Genomic DNA, 18846 nt, shown 5'->3' on the forward strand with positions numbered 1-18846 from the left:
CAGTGTGTTCTTCAGGAGGCTGAAGTCTGGCCCGGGCAGGCCCTGCCTGACAGCAGATTGGGGGAGGTACTGGGGAGCGGGTCCTCTAAGAGGTAAGCGTGCGGAGCATTTCCTGAGGCCACCTGATAACCCGGACCGGCTGACACTGACACCATGGGTGCTGGCACTCCTGGGGGACATGTGGAGGCAAGTTTTGGAAGGTCTGAGCATCAACCAGAGAGGTGAGGGTCGATTGGCCTTGCCTGGCTGAGTAGAAAGAACATTTTGGGAGCTTTATCGGATATAGCGGAGACCTGGCCTGCACACACCCATCCCAAATGAAGGAACTGGGGGTTTCCATTTTAAAAACGAGTTTGCATCTTTACAGCAGCAGCTGAGAGGAAGAGGGACAAACCCCGAGCTCCTAGGATGGCCCTGTGAGCTCGGACGTTACGTCCTTGCAGCTGGGCGGGGGCTGGCTCTCGGGATGTCCCTGCATGCAGGCACCCACACCACTGAGCAGCAGGCAACGGACTCAGAGGACGGTTTCCATGGCCTTTCCTTTCCATCATGGCCACAGGGGCTGGAGTGTCTGCAGTCCCAAATCGTTCTTTCTTAGACAAATAGAGAGATGGGGACAACCGAAGGTGATGCCGGAAAACCGTCCTGTTTGGTTTCAGTCCGGAGAGATGAGGAATGGTCCTGAGCGGGGAGCTGACCGCACTATCCCCCTTTCATGGAAAGATCTTCTGGGTAACGCAAGGCCCCTGGGCTGCCACGGCAGAGAAACTTTCGGTCCTCCCAGCTCTGTGTGTACCTGAGAATATGAGTCTCTCCCTTATTTTTGCTTAAAAAATACTCTAACCTTTCCAGGAAGGGACTTTTATCATTCCACAGGCTTGCAGAGTTAGTGAGTAATAAAGAAATGGAATCCCTTAAGACAATGGAGAAAGCCAGACTGAGAACTCTAAACCCAAAACGCTGGGAAGTTCAAGGCAAAATGAAAATGAAATCTCAACAGTAATATTACACTTCTAACATGACATCAAACCTCAGGGTGGAGGATTTTTTTTGAACTTTTAAAATAGATGTTTTTCATCTGCTGCCAGAAGCAGGAATAAATATCCAAAGGAGATGTTTATCGAAGTTTGCTTTTCTACAAATTTCTACACAAAGTGACCACGTCCACTTCTTCCGTGCTCACTGGGGACGGTGGCAGAGGACCCTCGAGACTGGGGAGGGGCTGGCTGATGAAGGGAGTGTTGTCGGTGGGTCCTGCTGCCCTGGGGCCGTGGGCTCTGACACCAGCCCAACCTCCTCTGCCTCAGTCATCTGGGTTCACTGGGGTGTCGCCACTGGTCCCCAGCCTGCTCTCAAAGAGGTGTGAAGTAAAAGGGGAATTCAAACGGAGCAAAGGACTGCAAGGATGGTTCGAGGCGGTTACCGGGGCCGAGGAGAACTTCAGACGCTCCCGAGGTGTCTGTCGTGTCAGCTGCTCCGGGTCCCTGCCAGCGGGGCCGCACGCACGAAGGGAGGTCAACTCAGTGCTCAGCGGGGCCCGCTGGCTCTGGCTGCGCAGCCCCCTCGCCCGGGGTCCCTGTGCCCACCGCGGCTGGTGTGGGTGGCGGGGGGATGCCGGTGAGGGTGCGGAGGCTATGGGGGTCGACGGGCGGGACGAGGGTCAGTGACTCCACGCTCAGCGTGTCGGCAGTGTCCTCGCAGAGCAGGGAGATGGTGGGCTGCTGGGCGGGGATGAGGCTGGGGCACAGGCTGACCGTCTCCACGTCTGCGCTCCTCGCCAGGCTCTTGCTGGGCCTGGCCTCTGCTTCTGTTTCACTGATGATCACCAACTGGTCGGGAAGGTTAGGCTGAGGCTGTTCCATAGTCATGGGGTCATCTGGGTGGGGGGTGGGGGCGGGAGAAAAAACAAAGGTATGCTCAGCTCTGAGATGCTCTGCTCACGCTGGCACCCTCTGTTCCCCTGCTGAACAAAGGCCCAGGGAGGTCTGGTTGGGGGATGATGTGCTGGGGGAATAGCTTGTCTCCACTTCCTCCTGGGGACACAGAAGCTGGCAAATCCAGCCCTACCTAGGCCTGGGGGAAACCTGTCAGGGCCCATGGTTACTCTGACTTGTGATGCAAGGGACACATTAGGGGCTTGTGCAGAACCAATGAGTGGGTTCCAGAAGCCCAGTTCCTGGTGCCAGGAAACAGCCCAGACAGGCTCTGTGTGTGAACCACCTCCCTGATGATAAATATGCATTTAGGTAGAGAACAGGCTTGGGTGTGCTTATCACCTCAGGCCATTCCCAGAGTCTATATTTGGTAACATTTCCCCAAGAGGGAACTCACTGCAGTATAAAAAAAAAAAAAAAAAAAAAGGAATTCTATACAATTTTTCAGCTTTGCAAAGCTGAAACAAAACCTCGGACTGTGGTTTTGTCGCCTGGTCCTCCTCTAAGTGCTGAGTTAGCACCCAGAAAGGGGCTGTGATCGCTCAGGCCATTCTTATCCCGAGGGTCTCCCCCAGGAGCCACGGAGAGAAACCACGTCACAAGGGAGGAGTGGCCCAATGCAGTTATTTTAGGAGCGGCAATTTCATTTTTTGGTGCTTTTCAAAATCCGTGATTAGATTACAGACAAGTGGCCTATTTGCTTTCCAAAGACGAGCTGGCTTGGACAGAGATACCAGCTGCCACTGGGGTTCCTCGTGGGAAACATCTTCCAGGACTTTATGCGCCAGTGATTTGAAAACATGGGTACGAAGGCCGTGGGCATCTCGCTTGGAAAGCAAATCTCCTCTGTTACAGATCTTGGGGCCAAAAAGGTGCTGAGGACACTGTGTGGACAATGAATCTGAAAGCACTCTGGGCCCTGGGATGATGGCAGACATTTTTCGGTTCAATGTGATTCCACTTAAATCAGTTGTATTTTTTTTTGGTTTTTCTTAAGTTAAGCCAAAACAAAACAGAACCGCAAATTGAACACAGAGCAAAAGAATGGAAAAACCAAGAGCAAAATAAAACCGAAGGGCATACAGAATGGGAGGAAGGAGAGGAAGAGGATCCCCAGCATGGAGAGGAAACTCAAGCAACAGATCAAGTCTCCCAAAGGACACGTCGTAGCTTCCCACAGGACTCCCAGGCACGGTGAGCTCAGAAAGGCCCCAGGTCACTTCTTCACAAGGCCTTTTTTCTTCTTTTTGTTCTTTCTTTCTTTTTTTTTTTTTTAAAGAGAAATAAGGCCCAGAGAAAACCACTGCATGGGGCTTTGGGTCTGTCCTCGCTCTGAGAGGGTGGCAGTGGGACACGGATGAGCACTAGTGGAAAAAATGATTTGAGGTGTGATCTCAGCCCACAAATGCTGAGTAAACACCCCACACACTTTCTGGTTTCTCTGAATTTCAATGAATTTGCTCCACTCAGGACGCCTTGTGGTGACAGGCTGGTTTCAAGGCCTGGGCTCAGGTTGTGACCCGTCGCAATCTGAACGTGGGGCTCTGAGTACAGGCTCACCTTGCTTCAAACAAGCGTGTCCAGGAACTTACGTACATAAGGACCCACGTGTCAGCTTAGCTGCTGACGAGGCAGTTTAGAAATGACTGATTCTCCAAGGGCACTTTTGTGCCACCTGGAGACAGAGCTCCAGAGCATTTCTTTCACGTTTTCTCCAGACTTCTCTGTGAGAATTCCCTCTTTGCTCAGGTCTGCATTTACACGCAGATACTCAAAAGGGCCGACAAACCTCTTTCCCTGATCCCTAATGGGGTTTCTGGTGATAAGAATGATCAAGTGTGTGGGAAAGTTGCTATCAAATATATTAGAAAACAAATAAACCAGCGAACGATGCCACACACACAAAACTGGTTCCTTCTTTAGGAAAAGAACCAACAATTTTATTAAAAGGGTTGGTTTTTCCCCTGAAAAACAGACTCTTCCTATTTTTTTTTTTAATAGGAAAAATAACCTCCTCTTACACTGTTCTTTCTACCTATTTATCTATCTACCTACCTACCTATTAAAATTTTTTTATTTTTGGCTGTGTTGGGTCATCGTTACTGCGCGGGGGCTTTCTCTAGTTGTGGCGAGCAGGGTCTACTCTTCGTTGTAGTGTGCAGACTTCTCATTACGGCGTTGTCTCCTGTTGCGGAGCACGGGCTCTAGAGCGCAGGCTCAGTAGTTGTGGTGCACGGGCTTAACTGCTCCGCGGCATGTGGGATCTTCCCGGACCAGGGCTGGAACCCGCGTCCCCTGCATTGGCAGGCGGATTCTTAACCACTGCGCCACCAGGGAAGCCCCCTACCTACCTATTTTTAAACCAAGAACTGCTTCCTGAATGTTAGCTACAAATGTATGCATTCAAGAGGCAGAAAAAAACCAAGAACTCTGCCAAGTTCTCACGGGGGGAAAATTACCTAGCGAGGACACAGTTTATGGTCAGTGTATGGTCAACCCACAGTGGCCACCGCTGACCCTCTGGCCTTGCTCACCTGCTGGTGTTTCCGAGCTCTGAGGGCACAGGTTGGGGCCTGACCCAGGAAACGAGTGGAGGCTGGAGCGGGAAAGCCCGACGTCCAGGTTCCCGTGAGGGATGCTCGGCCTCCCCATGGTGCTGCCTCAAGTTGACACCAAGGCAGCGGGTCCCCTGAGTCCCTGGCCGGCACCCTCGGAAGCTGATCTGTGGCTCTAGGGCAGGGGCTCAGCTGACCCCTGGTGAGTGAGTGACAGTTTCCAATAAAAATGAGGATTGGATGTACTCAGGCCAGGGGAGGTGGGACTGAGACACGGGGAAGAAAAGGGCAGTGCAGCACAGCAAGTTGGAGGGCAAAGCTCAGAGGAAGCGGCTTTTAAACACAAGAGAAGGCAAAGGCTCCTGCCTGGCAAGTGCAGCTGCCCAGCGGGAGGGCACAGGTGGGAAACCTTACGAGAAGCATCGCGGGAGGGTGGCAGTGACCGCGGCCCACCCGCGGCCACTATTTGGAGCTCTAAACGCAAGAAGGGGAGATGATGGAGTCACATCTGCCAGTGCGCTTACAAGTGAAATGACTTGGCCTCTGGCTGGAACGTGACGGAATCTACCACTTAGCTTCGAGCAAGGCTGGGGGATAAAGGGAAAAGGAAAAGAAAAAAAGCAACTAGTTGACTTCTTTGTGGCTTTTTGCAAATTCTACTGCCCAACCCTTGTGGCCTAAACTGGGGGGGCCCTGTGGGGATGGGGCTGGAGAACCCCCCTAGCTCAGGGCCTGCACCGAGCCTGGTGCGGAGGACAGCGTTTCCAGGCTGCCCAGGGCTGCCTCGGAGGAGCTGACACAGGGGTGAAGGGCCGGGGGTTTGGTCCTCAGGCGGGATGAGGCCAGAAAGGGACTGGAGCTGAGCAAATGGCTCGGGTTGGTGGCCCGGGCTCCCCGTGCCCTCGCCTGGCGTCCTGGGAGCCTGCTGGTGTGGAAATGCAGCGTGCAGGGGCGTCGCGGGCCGAGGAGGCTACCGGAGGAGACCTGCCTGCAGTGACCGTGCCAGAGGTGCCGTGACAGCTGCCGATCGAAGCACTAAACCCAGTGGCCGCCGTGACTGTCGGCCTCCGACAGGCTGAACACTCGCCGGCGTCCTTTCCTGCCACTCCTGACTAGAGGGAAACACAGCGACAGATCATAGAAAGCCTTTAACAACGGGACGGAGAAGGTGACATGGAGAGGGGACACAGAGCAGCGATGGACGCGAAGCATCGACGAGAGCGTGAGGCAGGGGGGCCTGACCCAGCGGGTGCTGTTGATGCTGCCCCCATGCAGGTAGGACACCCCCATTCCGCCCCCCACGATGAGGCGGTGTTGGGACAGCTAAGAACCAGATCATCCGCTTGTGGGACTCAAAGACGGGTAAAGACGGCAGAGGTCAGTCCTGTCGGGAAGCAAATTCTTGGGGTCATCGGCGACACTTGGTCTCGGTGAGCACCCTCGGGGGCGGAGGAACAGAACTGCCTGTCGGTGAAGATGAAAACCCTGCATCCATGGGACAGTCTGAGGAGGGAAGGGTGTGTGGTTGGGGGATCGGAGCCAGAGCAGTTATAGGGAAACAAGCAGATTTCTGACCCCAACTGATGAGGCCGAGGGCTCTCAGTGGCAGCCACCGAAGCCACCAGTGTGGCTCTGGGAGAGCCTCCCGTGACCCCCTCCCTAGTCACCCCCTCCCCAGCCACGAGGTGACACTCTCCTGGCCACACTCTGGTGATCCGCACCTTTGAAACCAAGACTGAACCACGGCAGCAAGATCTGAGGGCAGATGCCAAGCGGCTGCAACAAAAACGTTAGGAACATCTCCCTGGGGAGGAACCGCCACCTCTGAGACACAATCGGGATTACAGCAGAGCTTAAGATCAGTGCCACGGAGCACAGCAAGGCGAATGGACTGAACTGTAGGCTGAAAAATGGTTAAAATGGCACATTTGATGTTACGTGTATTTTACCGCAATAAAAAAAATTAACATCATGGATAAAACTGGGGAGAAAAGAGAACACGTTTGGCTTGGGGTTTTGTCCTTAAAAGTCCCACCTGACCACGGTGCCCAGGTTCAGTAACACGCAGGTCGGTCCTGGGCTGTCTGGTGCTCAGGTGGCCCAAATGGGATGGTGCTCTGGGGTGAAGGTCATACTTTCAGACAACCGTCTCAGGGAGCAGGTGAGGATGGGGGAGGGAAGGCCCGTGTCAGGCTCCCAGCACAGGGGCCACCAGGAACCAAGCTCTTCCTTCTTTCTATAAACCCTTAGGGGAGAGTCAGAGTGGCCCCAGCTCAGAACTCCCTGGGTCTGAAAATGGATGCTGGAAAGAGCAGCCTGGCCTTTAGTCTGACTTTTTTTTTTTTTTTTGTGGTAGGCAGGCCTCTCACTGCTGTGGCCTCTCCCGTTGCGGAGCACAGGCTCCGGACACGCAGGCTCAGTGGCCATGGCTCACGAGCCCAGCCGCTCCGCAGCATGTGGGATCTTCCCGGACCGGGGCACGAACCCGTGTCCCCTGCATCGGCAGGCAGACACTCAACCACTGCGCCACCAGGGAAGCCTATGACTTCATTTTTTAACAAACAATCTTCTGTCATCCTCCTCAAAGTGGCTCACCCAGAACACCTGTGAAACGCAACAGATTGGAGATTGGAGGCAGAGTGGCTGTTTGAGGAACTTGGTGTAGGTCACGGAGCTCTTAGCTGAGGAGACGGCTTTCTTACTAGAATCCCACGCTGTGTGTGCGTGTGTGTGTGCGCGCACGCGTGTGTGTGTGCGCGTGTACAGGCATAACCCAGAAGATGTTTCTAAAGTATTCCTACTGATCCTACATTTGGTTCTAAAATTGGATCTATTTTCTCTTTCCCGCCATGTGTTTTCTGCAATTTTAGCTTCTCAAAACCATAAAATGTTTAAGGAAAGAAAAATGCCGATTCCAAACCCGTAATTTTCTCCCTGGGGAACAAGCCGAGGCCCACGAGGCTGGCTATGCCAGATGAGCAGGCAAGAGGTTCCTGGACTTTTCCACAGTGTGCGGCGCCCAGCCCTCCCCGGAAAGACTAGAGGATTTCAGGGCACTGTCTTTAAAGGACAATGGGAACAGGTGGGCTCATGCATCAGGTATTAAAACCAGACGGTAAACCCTGTTGGGCACAGCTTTAACAGGTAAATAATCGACAATGAAAATAAAATCCCCTTGCCCCCAACTCTTTCTGGTTGGTTCCTTTGGTTACCACAGAATTCAGTTTTGACCTTTCTGTCTGGGGTGTCTCTTGGCCCCGATCTGAGGGCCTGTACTTGCTGAGAAGCCACTCACAAGGGTCTACAATGTGCCTTTGGTGTATGAAGGAGAGTCAGAAGCAGCGCAGAGGGTGTCTCTGGGCGACTGGCAAAGTGGTGACGCCTCTAGGCGGTGTCCCTTCCCCCTTCTGGTGATGGTCCCTCTGCCTGCGCTGGGTCTGCAGCCGCCACTTGGGCCTCGGCCCTGATGGGCATAGGGGCTGTTTCTCAAACACAGACCGCCCCCTGGGTCTGTATGTGGAAGAGTGGAATTGATAGGTAAATCCCAGAAAGATAGGGAAAAGGAATCAACTTGTCACCAGGCAGTTTCCGGGCTGGGCCTTGGTGGATTGTGTGACACCCAAAGGCCACCTTCTTCAGGGAGCCCTGGCTCAGTCACCCCCTCATCCTCGGGCTTTCACCTCCAGTGACACCTTCTCTGGGAGTCTCTGGCCCCGCCCGCAGCCTCCAGTTCACAGCTTATAACTGGACACTTATCTGTGTGGTCCTCCCCTGCCAGCCTGTGCCTTCCATGCTTTGCTACCCTCTGTGCCCAGGACATGTGCATAGTAGCGGGTGGCGTGGGGTACCAAGGCCGAGGTAGTAAGAGGCAGAGAGAAGAGCCTCTTAGGTGGGGTGTCGGGGCTGGCAGGTGGAGGGCCACGCTCAGAGGGACCCTTCTGAGATCAGGCCTGGTGTCCACAAGGCCTGAGGCGCTCAGACTGGAGGCCCCATGGGAAGCTGAGGAAATCTGTATTAGGGATAAGCGTGGGCCTCTTTCAACCCCAGGCAGGGAACGCTAAGGTCCCCTGGGCTGGACAGAGGGCGGAGGCGGAAAACACAACCGAGCATCAGAACAGTTTCACACCCTCATCTGGGGGTGAACCCATCTGGGCTGGCAGAGGCGGCCGTCTGGGGTCCATTTTGCTGCTGATTTGGGGACCACTGGGCTTTCCCCCACCTGGAGCTGCATAGCCCTGCTTTCGCCGGCTGGGGCTGCACAGCCACCTGGGCCTCTGTGAATGGGCTGAGGCTCTTCATCTGGCTCTAGAGCAACCGTCGTGTGGGGAGGAGAGATGCGCGCCCTTCGTAGGCGGCCCCCAACCGCGATCGGAACCGGGGCCCAGGTCTCAGGGACGCCCCATGGAGGCACCTGGGACAGACTTAGGAACCGAAGCGATGCTCCGCTGGGCTGTCTCAGGAGGCGGAGTAGGGCTCTGGGTTGCCAAGGCTGGGTCCCTATCTGGGCCCCCCTGCTACCAGCTGCAGCGCATGGCCAAGCTCTGTGGCCTCTCTGAGCCCCCGTGTTTTCAACAGCACAGTGTGAGGCGGGAGGGCGGTAGGACGCAACAAGGGGGTGTCTGTAACGTATTTGTGAGCACCGTGCCTGACACGTGGGTTTTGGGAGCAGTGCCTACCGGGACGCCCCGTGGTGGGTGCACACCCAGAGGGCTGGGCGGGGCGGTTGGGGGGCAGGCCACATCAATGGCTGAGAGAGCGAGGGTTGCCCCTGGCTTTTACGGGTATCCCTGCGCGATTCCAGGTCTCGACCCAATGGAGCAGAGACATGGAAAACTGGGCCTGTCTCATGCCCTGGTAGATGGTATCTCTCAGGTGCTCTCCTGACCAAACCCTGACGTGCAAAGTGTGGCTTCAAGAGCAAAGAAGCCCCTGGAGTTTGCTAACTCCGGCTGCAAAGGGCCTGGTGGCTGCTCTCCACTCTAAGAACTTCCTGGACTCTGGGAAGCTCTGGAAACACAGGGTCAGGAATGCTTCTGATTCTGCACTGTGTGCTCCAAAACCACTTTGAGGACAAGTGGCTCCGTGGCTGGGCTGCAGCTGTTTGCCATCCAGGCTGGGTGGGCTGTGGAGGAGAGGCCCTGGCCCATCCTGCGGCCCCGGCTGGCCCTCCAAGGATGCTGCCTCTGGCAGGTGGTGGCCAGGTCCTGCGGTGGAAAGTCTGGTGGCTTCCAAGTCAGACGCCTGAACACTGGGCCACCACCCTGGGCTGACGTCAACCAGGGAACGGGCAGAAGGGCACCTGTCCCAACAAAAACCTGCCTCTCTTCTTCCATCCAGCATGGCTCGGTAGGACACCAGGCAGATGCTGGAACCATCTGGGTAGACCTGCCCTACAGGGAACATGGAAACCCCACGTGGTGTTCTCTGGATGCACCCGGTGGCTGAAGGCCGGCCTGCAAGTTTGGCATTGAGAGGAAGTGACTGGTGGTCCTCCTGAGATCTGCCGCCCTAGCCCGTGGGCACCAATGCTCTCTCCTTCCAGGGATCAACAGCTGGCTCCTCAGTGGAGAGGGAAGCACCAGCCGCCCAACAGGACGGCCCTGCATCAGGAGGTGAGTTATTTCAGTGTCTACGGAGATTTGGACAGGCAGGCTGGGCCCCAGGCTTTTACTGTCAGGCAGCATAAAAAATGGGGCCTTGCACGCTTGCCTCCGCAGGCCTGCCAGGGACACACCGATCGGGAGCAGACACCCGGGGGCCTGACCATCACTTATCGACCTGACAGCCAGGCTAACAGCTCCTGCATTTCTGAGTTGAGAAGGCATGTCGTTGGCACCAAGCAGGGGATGGTGGGGGTAGAGACAGAGGGGCTGAGGGAGGCCAAGAACAAAGAAACTAGTGTAAGGTGCAAGGTGAGCAAGGTGCAGAGCCCCAGGGCCCACAGTCAGGTGGACGGCTGCACACCCAGGCACGATTTTGATAATGTGGGTCTTTGCTGGCTTCAGTTTTAGGCAAAGAAGTGTATGGCTCATTGGTTCGCTTAGCTGTTGGCTGTGCCTCCTTAAAAATGAAAAAAGGCATACACGGCGGCACCAGGAAGAGACCTTTCACCCAAAATGCAATTGTAAGTATGTGTGTGTGTTTGGGTCCACACAACAGAGACACAGAACTCCGTGCACATGCAGGCAGGACGCGGGTACAAACGTGAGCACATAAACACACAACCCTGCACGCTGGTTCCCAGAGCCAGCATGAGACCAGGCTTCAGGGGGAGGCAGAGGGCTGATCTTGGCTTCTGAGAAAGCTTTGTCTGAATTTCCCAGCTACGAGCCTGGGAACAGCAGCAGCAGCTGCTTGGATACACAGCCAACCTTAAGTCGGGCTCAGAAATAGCTCAGACAGGGCAGTCATCTTCCCTGGGCTGGGGCAGGGAGGGGAGCAGGGGCCGAGTGGACGGGGGTCTATGGGAGGTGGCTTGAGGGTCACCTTGCTGCCGGGGCCCCATGAATGTCAGTCGGAGATGGAGGTAATGGATGCTTGTGGGAGGAGGAGGGAGGGGCTGCAGGCAAGAGGTGCCCTGAGCCACAGGCACAGAGACCAGGCGGGGTTAACCCTTTGCTGAGAAAAGTGGAAGCTGAAAACTCTGCAGAGAGGTGCGGGAGCCCAAGGGGATCTCTGTCTCTGGTGCCAAGTGGACGGTGGCCAGGGGCCCCCAATTTCCTGGCGCCGTGGTGGCTGCCGCCCTGGAGCACCGCTTTTGTCAAGACCCACCGATCCATCACTTAACAAGAGTTTGCACAGGTGTCCCTGAAATATCATGGGTGAGGGCTCTGGATGGGACCCTGCAGGAACAGCAAAGGACACTGAGGGTTCCCAAATGGGGGCGCAGGCCAGAGTTATGGGGTGATCTCTCAAATCAGAGATGTCCGGGGCCCTCCAGAACCACGGGTCCCCCGCCGGGGTGCAAAGCGTCATGTGCTCTCAAGGCCCTGCTCCTCTGGCTGCATTTTGGGGCCGCGTTGCTCAGGAAATAAGCCGGCATCTGCACTCCCGGGATCTCAGGCACTGCGGCGAGGGGCTCACGTGCGAGGGGCTCACGGCAGCTCAAAGCACAGGGTGACCACGCACACATCTCACTCCAGGCTCCCTGCTCATGGGGTCTCTCCGTGCCACATCTACATTTGTGACAGTTACAGGAGGGCAGGATGTGACTCTAGCCCACCCTGACAGACTCTCAAAAGGGCGGCAAGATGCACCCCCTCGTCACAGACAAGTGGACTGCACCAAACATTTAAAGAAGAAACTGGTGTGTTATGGAGGAGAAAAAAAAATTAGCAGAGACACGATTCTTTCGCCAGAGTTCAAACAATCACGTCTGGGAGACCCCTCCTCGTGACACCTAAGACTCCGGAGGTTATAATGGGGAGAATTTAGGCTCAGCTACCTGCCGCCGGGGAGGCCTTCCAGTGGGCCAGCCTGCAAAGGGAGTGATTCCTCCCCTGCGGGGAGCCGAGCCAGCCGCCCGCCGCCAACAGCCACGTCCCAGTGGATGCGAAACCCCGAGTGGCACTGTCCCCAGACACGGTGGTGAGGAGCAGCTGGGGGTCAGGGCTCTCAGGTGGAGGGGTCGCAGGGTTCCCTCAAGTCCCCCCATGGCACCGTGTCCGTGGCCAATACCTGCAGGGCTCTGGGCGGCCGAGGGGCTGGACGACGAGCGGGCGCCCCCCGAGTCGCAGTGAATGGCGCTCCCACTGCCGCTGGGGCTCCCGCTGGCAGACGGCGACGGCGAGGACAGGGAGGATGAGCTGTGCTGGTTCATGCACTGGGCCACGGCGAAGCCTGCAAGACAAGGCGGGGACGTGACCCGGCGGGAGGGACAGGCGGCCTGGCGGGAGGGGTGCCACCTCCCCGGGGACGGCGCGTGTGGCCCCCTGGGAAAGCTCCCACCGCGAAGGCTGGGCTGGGGGCCTCCGCGTGAGGGTGGCGCTAAGCGACACAAAGCGGGCTCCTTCGGAGTCTGGGTCTGCTCCCCGTTATCAGCTGAGCTCGCCGGGCCTGGGACTGACCTGGACACGCTGCGAAGCTGTTTCAAGGGAAAGGGTGCAGCCGCCATAGCCGGGGTGCGGGGGGCTTGGGGCGTGGCTGAGCCGTAAATTGGTGCTGATGCTGGCTCTGCACCGCGCCGGCTGCGCCCTTGCCGGGGACACACAGCCTCGGGGCTCAGAGGCATCCTGGTGAAGTTCACAGAGGGACTTGGGACATCCTCACGGCCGAACTTCGGGACCTTTGCTCACATACTCAAGTTCTGCCAGGGGCTCTTAACGCCGCACTGGATGGGAGGGGAGACCCTGAAAACGCTCCCTGCCAGAGAATCTGCTCTGCCCTGGCAGGTCTGGTGGCGAGTTTGGTGGGAAGAAGGAAAGCTCTGGTGAAAAGCTAGCAATCACAGAGATTCACTTGGCCCTCAGAGCAACTCCAGGTTTGGAGACGGGGACCGCACATTTCTGGGGCCTGCAGCCTTTCCAGCCCGGGAAGAGCCCGGAGGAGTGGAGGAGCCTCACAATTTGGAGACCTGCATACCCGGGCAAACCCTGCTTCACCAGCAGAAGCACTAGGACGCGTGCCCAGTGTCGTTTCCCAGCTGCCGGTGGGCCGTGTGTCACCGGCCTCTCCCCACCCCGCTGCAGCAGGGGTACAGGGGGAGAACAAGGGGGGTACAAGCAGGCCCATCCAGCCTGCTCGGCGCTTGGCACGCGGTGGGAGCAGGCTGTTCTCTAAGATGGGAGGGGGCCCTTCTGACCGAGCCGCGCCGGAGCCCCTCCTCCGGTAGGCATGTGCCTTCCCAGACCGTGACTCCTGCCCTCGGTACAGCCTGCTTTTCTAAAGGGCCGCAGCTTCTGATTTCATCCGCAGAACACGGGAAAGCTCCCAAGGAACAAACTCCTCGTCGACGCTCGCAGGAGCCTGTGCAGACTGTGCTGGTTCCCCAGGAGCTCTGTGCTCTGTGCCCCAGCCTGTTTCTGCACCAAGTCAGGGCAGGGATGGGGGCAAGTCCTCCTCCCACCTGAGAGTGGGGACCCCAACCCTCCTGGCCAGTCACATCAAGCCTTGCCAGCCCAAGCACACTCAGCCCGGCCCCAAACCTCACACTCTCCATCTGCACCGCCTGCACTTCACTCGGCCCAGAGCCCACTGACACTTCTTCCAGCAGGTTCTCCAGGCCTGACCACGCCTTTCTCAGAACTCAGGAAGGCAGCGGGGTGTCGAGCAGGGGTTGGAGAACTATGGCCCTCTGACTGTTTGTTAAATAAAGTTTTACTGGAACACAGCCATGCCCTTTGCTTACATTCTGCCTGCGGATGCTTTCAAGCTACAATGGCAGCACTGAGCCGTTGCAAGAGAGGCTGCACGGCCCACAAAGCCTGAAATATTGGCCCTCGATGGAAACAGTGTGCACAGCCTGGAAGAGGATGGGGGCACTGGCTCTGGCACCAGGAAAGCCTGGGCTCCATACTGATCCGTTCGCTTACCAGCCGCGGGGTCCTGGGCAAGTCTCCCCACTTCCCTGAGCCTCCTTCCCTCCACCCACTGGTGGGCAGGCCTGGGGGGGCGGCGCATGCAAGGGGACCCGATGCTCTGTCCCCACCTCAGGACTTAGGGGAACCCACACCCAGCCACCGTGGAGAAGCTCTTTTGTACTAATGTTTGTGTAAGATTATTTTTGTCTAAGGATCAAAAGCTGGGTCTATTTATACCCCCAGCCAGGCCATCCCGGGTTTCAGGCAATGTGACTGCATGCAGATGCGAGGCCTGGAGGGAGCACAGTGGGTAAATTCCCCGCACCCACTTACGGCGGAGAACAGCAAGATTACCGTGCTGTTGTTCTCAGGAAGAGGCATCATGTGATATACTGTGTGTGTGGTGGCAGGGCCTCTGATTAAGCACGGCAAACATCAAGGCGAATCCAAACACCAGTCAGGAAGATTCCCAGGGGGCAGGCAGCCACAGCCCCACAGAACCAGCTTAATAGCTGCTTACTTCTTAATCACTTCAAGTGGTAAACCCCCAAGTTTACAAGCTGTTTACTTGCCTTGAAAATGAATCACTCCTTAACAAATCAAAATGTCAGGACAGTTTTCCCTGAGCTGCTTATTTATCAGAACCGTGAACAGAGGGGCCGGAGAGTGTGGTAAGAGAGTTGAGACTAAGCCGACCCTGTTACATTCCCAACAAACGCCCCAGACAGAACGAAGGAATGACGTGGCAGTCACCAAGGTGGTCACCCACCCCTTCTCTTAAGACACACATCTTGGGACTTCCCTCGTGGTGCAGTGGTTAAGAATCTGCCTGCTAATGCAGGGCACATGGGTTCGATCCCTGGTCCAGGAAGACCCCACATGCCACAGAGCAACTAAGCCCGTGTGCCACAACTACTGAGCCTGTGCTCTAGAGCCTGTGAGCCACAACTATTGAGCCCGTATGCCACAACTACTGAGCCCGTGTGCCTAGAGCCTGTGCTCCGAAACAAAGAGAAGCCACTACAATGAGAAGCCTGTGCACCGCAACGAAGAGTAGCCCCCACTCGCTGCAACTAGAGAAAAGCCCACACGCAGCAAGCGAAGACCCAATGCAGCACCCCCCCCCCAAAAAAAAGACACACATCTTCTCTCTCATGCACTTTAACGCCCTGGTTTATTACTGTAAGACATGTGGGGTGGAGTGCGTGGGGTAGCAGACGAGATGCTGAGACTGAGGTCAGGATACTCAAGTTCCTTCATTTGGAGAACGTATTAGGGGTCAAGCCGTAGGTTGACAAAAAATATGGTGCACCTTCTGTAGGTGCTAAGAGTTAGAGAGAAAAAAAAAATCACCAACCGCTGATACCACCCATTTGCGGGTCTAGCTGAGCAGAGGCAACTGAATGCATCTTTCCCTTGTCTGCTGCTACTAAAAATCCACCTCCCTTCTTTCCACGGCATGGGGACTCAGAAAGGCTCAGCGAAGCTTTTTGTTTGTTTGTTTTTTAGCTCGGTGCCCAGACTCCCCTTGCAATTTCATGGGGCTCCTCCTCAAATCGAGGTGACAACACTTTGAGAGCCAGTTTGACATGTCAGGGGTCAGGAGGGCTCTGCAGAGAACTCAAGACAAGCACCTGGCCCCCTGCTCTTCTCCCGGGGAGGCAGTTCTGGATGAAGTAGCTTTGGCGGGGGTGCCGAGGGGTTTTCTGGGCGTGAGTCAAACACACACACAGGCTGCCAAGTACTTGCAAACGCACAGATGCACCAGAGATCATGGGACAAGTGCACAGGCAAACAGGTCTCCCTGAGAGCTCCTCCAGCAGATAAAATTCTTGGCCGTCGCCGAGTATGTCTCAAGAACAGCCTGTGAGATGCGTATCAAAGGCCGTATGGGTTTTCACACCAGCCGGCTGATTTCCCATCTAGAACCTGACTGATGCTGCGGAAGGCGCCATGGGTGGGTCCACAGATGTTCAAAGCACTGGTGTGTGTGACAGGGAGGTGGAGGCACTCGGAACATCCACCAATCAGGGAAAAGCCAAATCGAGTCTCCTACGCCGGGTTGACCAAATCCTCGGCCGCTGTTAGACATGCTGTCGTAAAAGCAGATGAAGTGGGGCTTCCCTGGTGGCGCAGTGGTTGGGAGTCCACCTGCCGATGCAGCGGACACGGGTTCGTGCCCCGGTCCGGGATGGTCCCACGTGCCGCGGAGCGGCTGGGCCCGTGAGCCGTGGCCACTGAGCCTGCGCGTCCGGAGCCTGTGCTCCACAACGGGAGAGGCCACCACAGTGAGAGGCCCGCGTGCCGCAAAAAAAAAAAAGCAGATGAAGTGCTGAGGGAAACGCTCAAGACACAGTAAATAAAAAAAGGTTAGAAAGAGCACGTCCCACCTGCTCCCACTGTTGTAAAAAAATAAAAGGTTAAAAAAAAAAACAAAAAAAACCCCCAAAATCTAGGCTCTGCCTCCCTCCTTGTACAGGGAGCAGAGCAAATAGATTGGAGGGATTGAAGCAGAAGTCGCGGGAGAACCAGGTGGCTTGCTGTGGTGAGTTTGTTTAATTTTTTCATGCTTGTCTGAATTTTCCAGGACTCCTACCACAAATAGTATCTTGAACCAGAAAAAGAATGGAGGATGAAGGAAGGCACATGAGCCGCCTGGGAGCTGGGCAGGCTGAAGCTGCTGGGTCCCTAGCACAGCCCTGGGATCTGTTCTGGCCTCCAAAGCTCTCTCCCCTGGACCCACTAAGAACCTCCCCACAGCTGGGGCCAGACGCCAAGCTCCATAGCAGGCGGGCCAACGGTGAAATGCATCCCTCACTTTCCAGGAGCCCTGGGCTTCACAGGGTCAGGCTGGGGTCTTCCTGCTGCCCTCTGGCCCCATTCTGACAGTTATGCCGGGAAGGTGAACTCGTGAGTAACTCCCCGTTGTTTGTCAAGTACAAAAATACCACAAAAAGGTCAGCCTTCTATTTTAGGTCCGCTGGTAGAGGGAGCACCCGGCTAGGAGTCAGAACCCCAAGTTCGAATTGAAGCTCTGCCCAAACGGCCTTGTGACCTGGGACAAGCCCCCTCTTCTCCACGAGTCTTCACGTCTTTATGCGAAACACAGTACCGTGAGTGAGGGTCTCCTGGCTTAAATGGCCAGTAGTTTTCTTTTCACCTATAAATCTGAATTTGACTTGAACCCCACAGCCTTTTTGGGACGTAGGCAAAGGAGAAGACGCTGAAAAGTGCACCCCAAATATACGTTGGGCACACCATTGTCTTTGGGTGGAACACCCACGAAGCTTTCCCCAGGAGAAGCAGGATGCCATGGCAGGCAGGGCCCAGTGCCGGCCAACCGCAGCCCAGAGGCTCGCAGATGTGTCTGGCTTTGCTCACATCGTGTTTGTGCTTGTCTGCTTGTTTTAGGCACCGCCATTCACACACTGGGAGACTGTGCATACAAGTCTGGATTTCTGGCTTCTTTAAGAAAGATCTGGCATCGCTGGGCCCCATTCGCGTGTGGCAGCGACTGGAGGGAGGGGGTGAGCTGGCTCCTTCCCCTCCCCAACCTGACGCGCCTGGTGCTCGTCAGCATTTCAGTTATTAATCTCTTGCTCTGTATCCTTGGATTCTTGGTCAGATCCACAGGACTTAGGGACGTTCCAACCTCCAGCACCGTTTTGTCAGCTCCCTCCTCAAACCCTACCCTCACCCTGCCCCAATCAGTGGGGGTGAGGGGACTGCCGGTGGAGATGGGGCCGCCTGCCTCTAGCAGCTCAGACAGGTCTCATCTCAGACTGTGTGACAAGAACTACTTGCTCTTGGCCTCAGCTGGGCAGTTCCGTTGGTCTGGAATTCCCTCTTGCCTCTTTCCTGTCTTCACAGATCCCTTCCCTATCTTTTAAGGCTCACACAGCTCAGGGCCAGCTTGGGCAAGAGTTTCTGCAGCCAGTGGGGTTAACGGGTTCTTTCCCCTGTGCTCCCGAAGCCTGCCCTGTCCAGCCTTGGGGCCCCGTCAGCCCACGTAAGGCATACGCCAAAAGGGCATAAGAAACTTGACTGCAAAGATGCTTTGCTATTTTGGGAAACAACTGTCATTATTTTAACAGCTAGCACCTGGAATCCTCTGGGGTTCAGAGGGTTTTGGAAAGTGTTTCTGATATTGTGAGCTGTCTCCCAATACCCATTCTCCCCTCCATCTGCAATTACAGAATCTGACAGCTAGGCACGACCCTGTGGCGAAGCTGTGGCCAATGAGATAGAAGCGATATGTTTGATTTCTAGGAAGGCTTCTTAAAAGGAAGGAGGTATGCTTTCCTCCATTCTGCTTCCTGAAACGTTAATGTGATGGCTGGAACTCCAGCAGCTGTCATGGCCCACGAGGATGGATCACACATTAGGGACAGCAGAGCACTGAGCAGGAAGGATCTTGGGTCCCTGATGCCTCTGTGGAGCCCCTGACCACCTTCATACAGGCTTCCTCTCTCTGAGAGGGAAATAAAACTCTTTGGGGTTTTTCTCTATTATGTAGTTGAACCTAATCTTAGCTGACAATTGGGAAAAAGCTTTGTTAAGGCAGGGATGTGAGCTGAGCTCTGTAGGGACAGGGACTAGCCAGCCCCCAGAGCTTCCAGTGTAGGGAAAGCTGCCCTGCACTTCCTGGGGGCAATCTGGGAGAGGTGGAGTGAGGAGAAAGAGGAGAAGGGGTAATTGAGATAGGGGAGGTGACCCCCGCGACCCCCCACATCTTTAGGAAATGCTCCTTCAACTCTTTCCTTGTGTGGTGCGAGTGGACTTTTTTGGGTGGATACAGTGAAGGAACTGTGTTTCCATCTGGGTCCACACCAGGCCACA

At 55.8% G+C, this 18846-nt stretch overlaps 1 protein-coding gene across 1 annotated transcript in view; it reads right to left on the reverse strand.

Annotated features, from left to right (window-relative positions):
* Positions 1 to 1033: 1033 nt before the first annotated feature.
* CLEC16A (C-type lectin domain containing 16A) overlaps positions 1034 to 18846 on the reverse strand; it is a 207076-nt gene continuing 189263 nt past the window's right edge. Inside the window, exons 22-23 of the mRNA XM_065892543.1 lie at positions 12167 to 12328; positions 1034 to 1876 (exon numbers count right to left, since the gene is read on the reverse strand). Coding sequence (XP_065748615.1) covers positions 1521 to 1876; positions 12167 to 12328 — 518 coding nt within the window. The 3' untranslated portion in view covers positions 1034 to 1520. The remainder of the gene's footprint in view (positions 1877 to 12166; positions 12329 to 18846) is intronic.

Source organism: Phocoena phocoena, chromosome 15 (genome assembly GCF_963924675.1).
Source record: "Phocoena phocoena chromosome 15, mPhoPho1.1, whole genome shotgun sequence".
In the NCBI taxonomy this organism is placed as follows: Eukaryota; Metazoa; Chordata; class Mammalia; order Artiodactyla; family Phocoenidae; genus Phocoena; species Phocoena phocoena.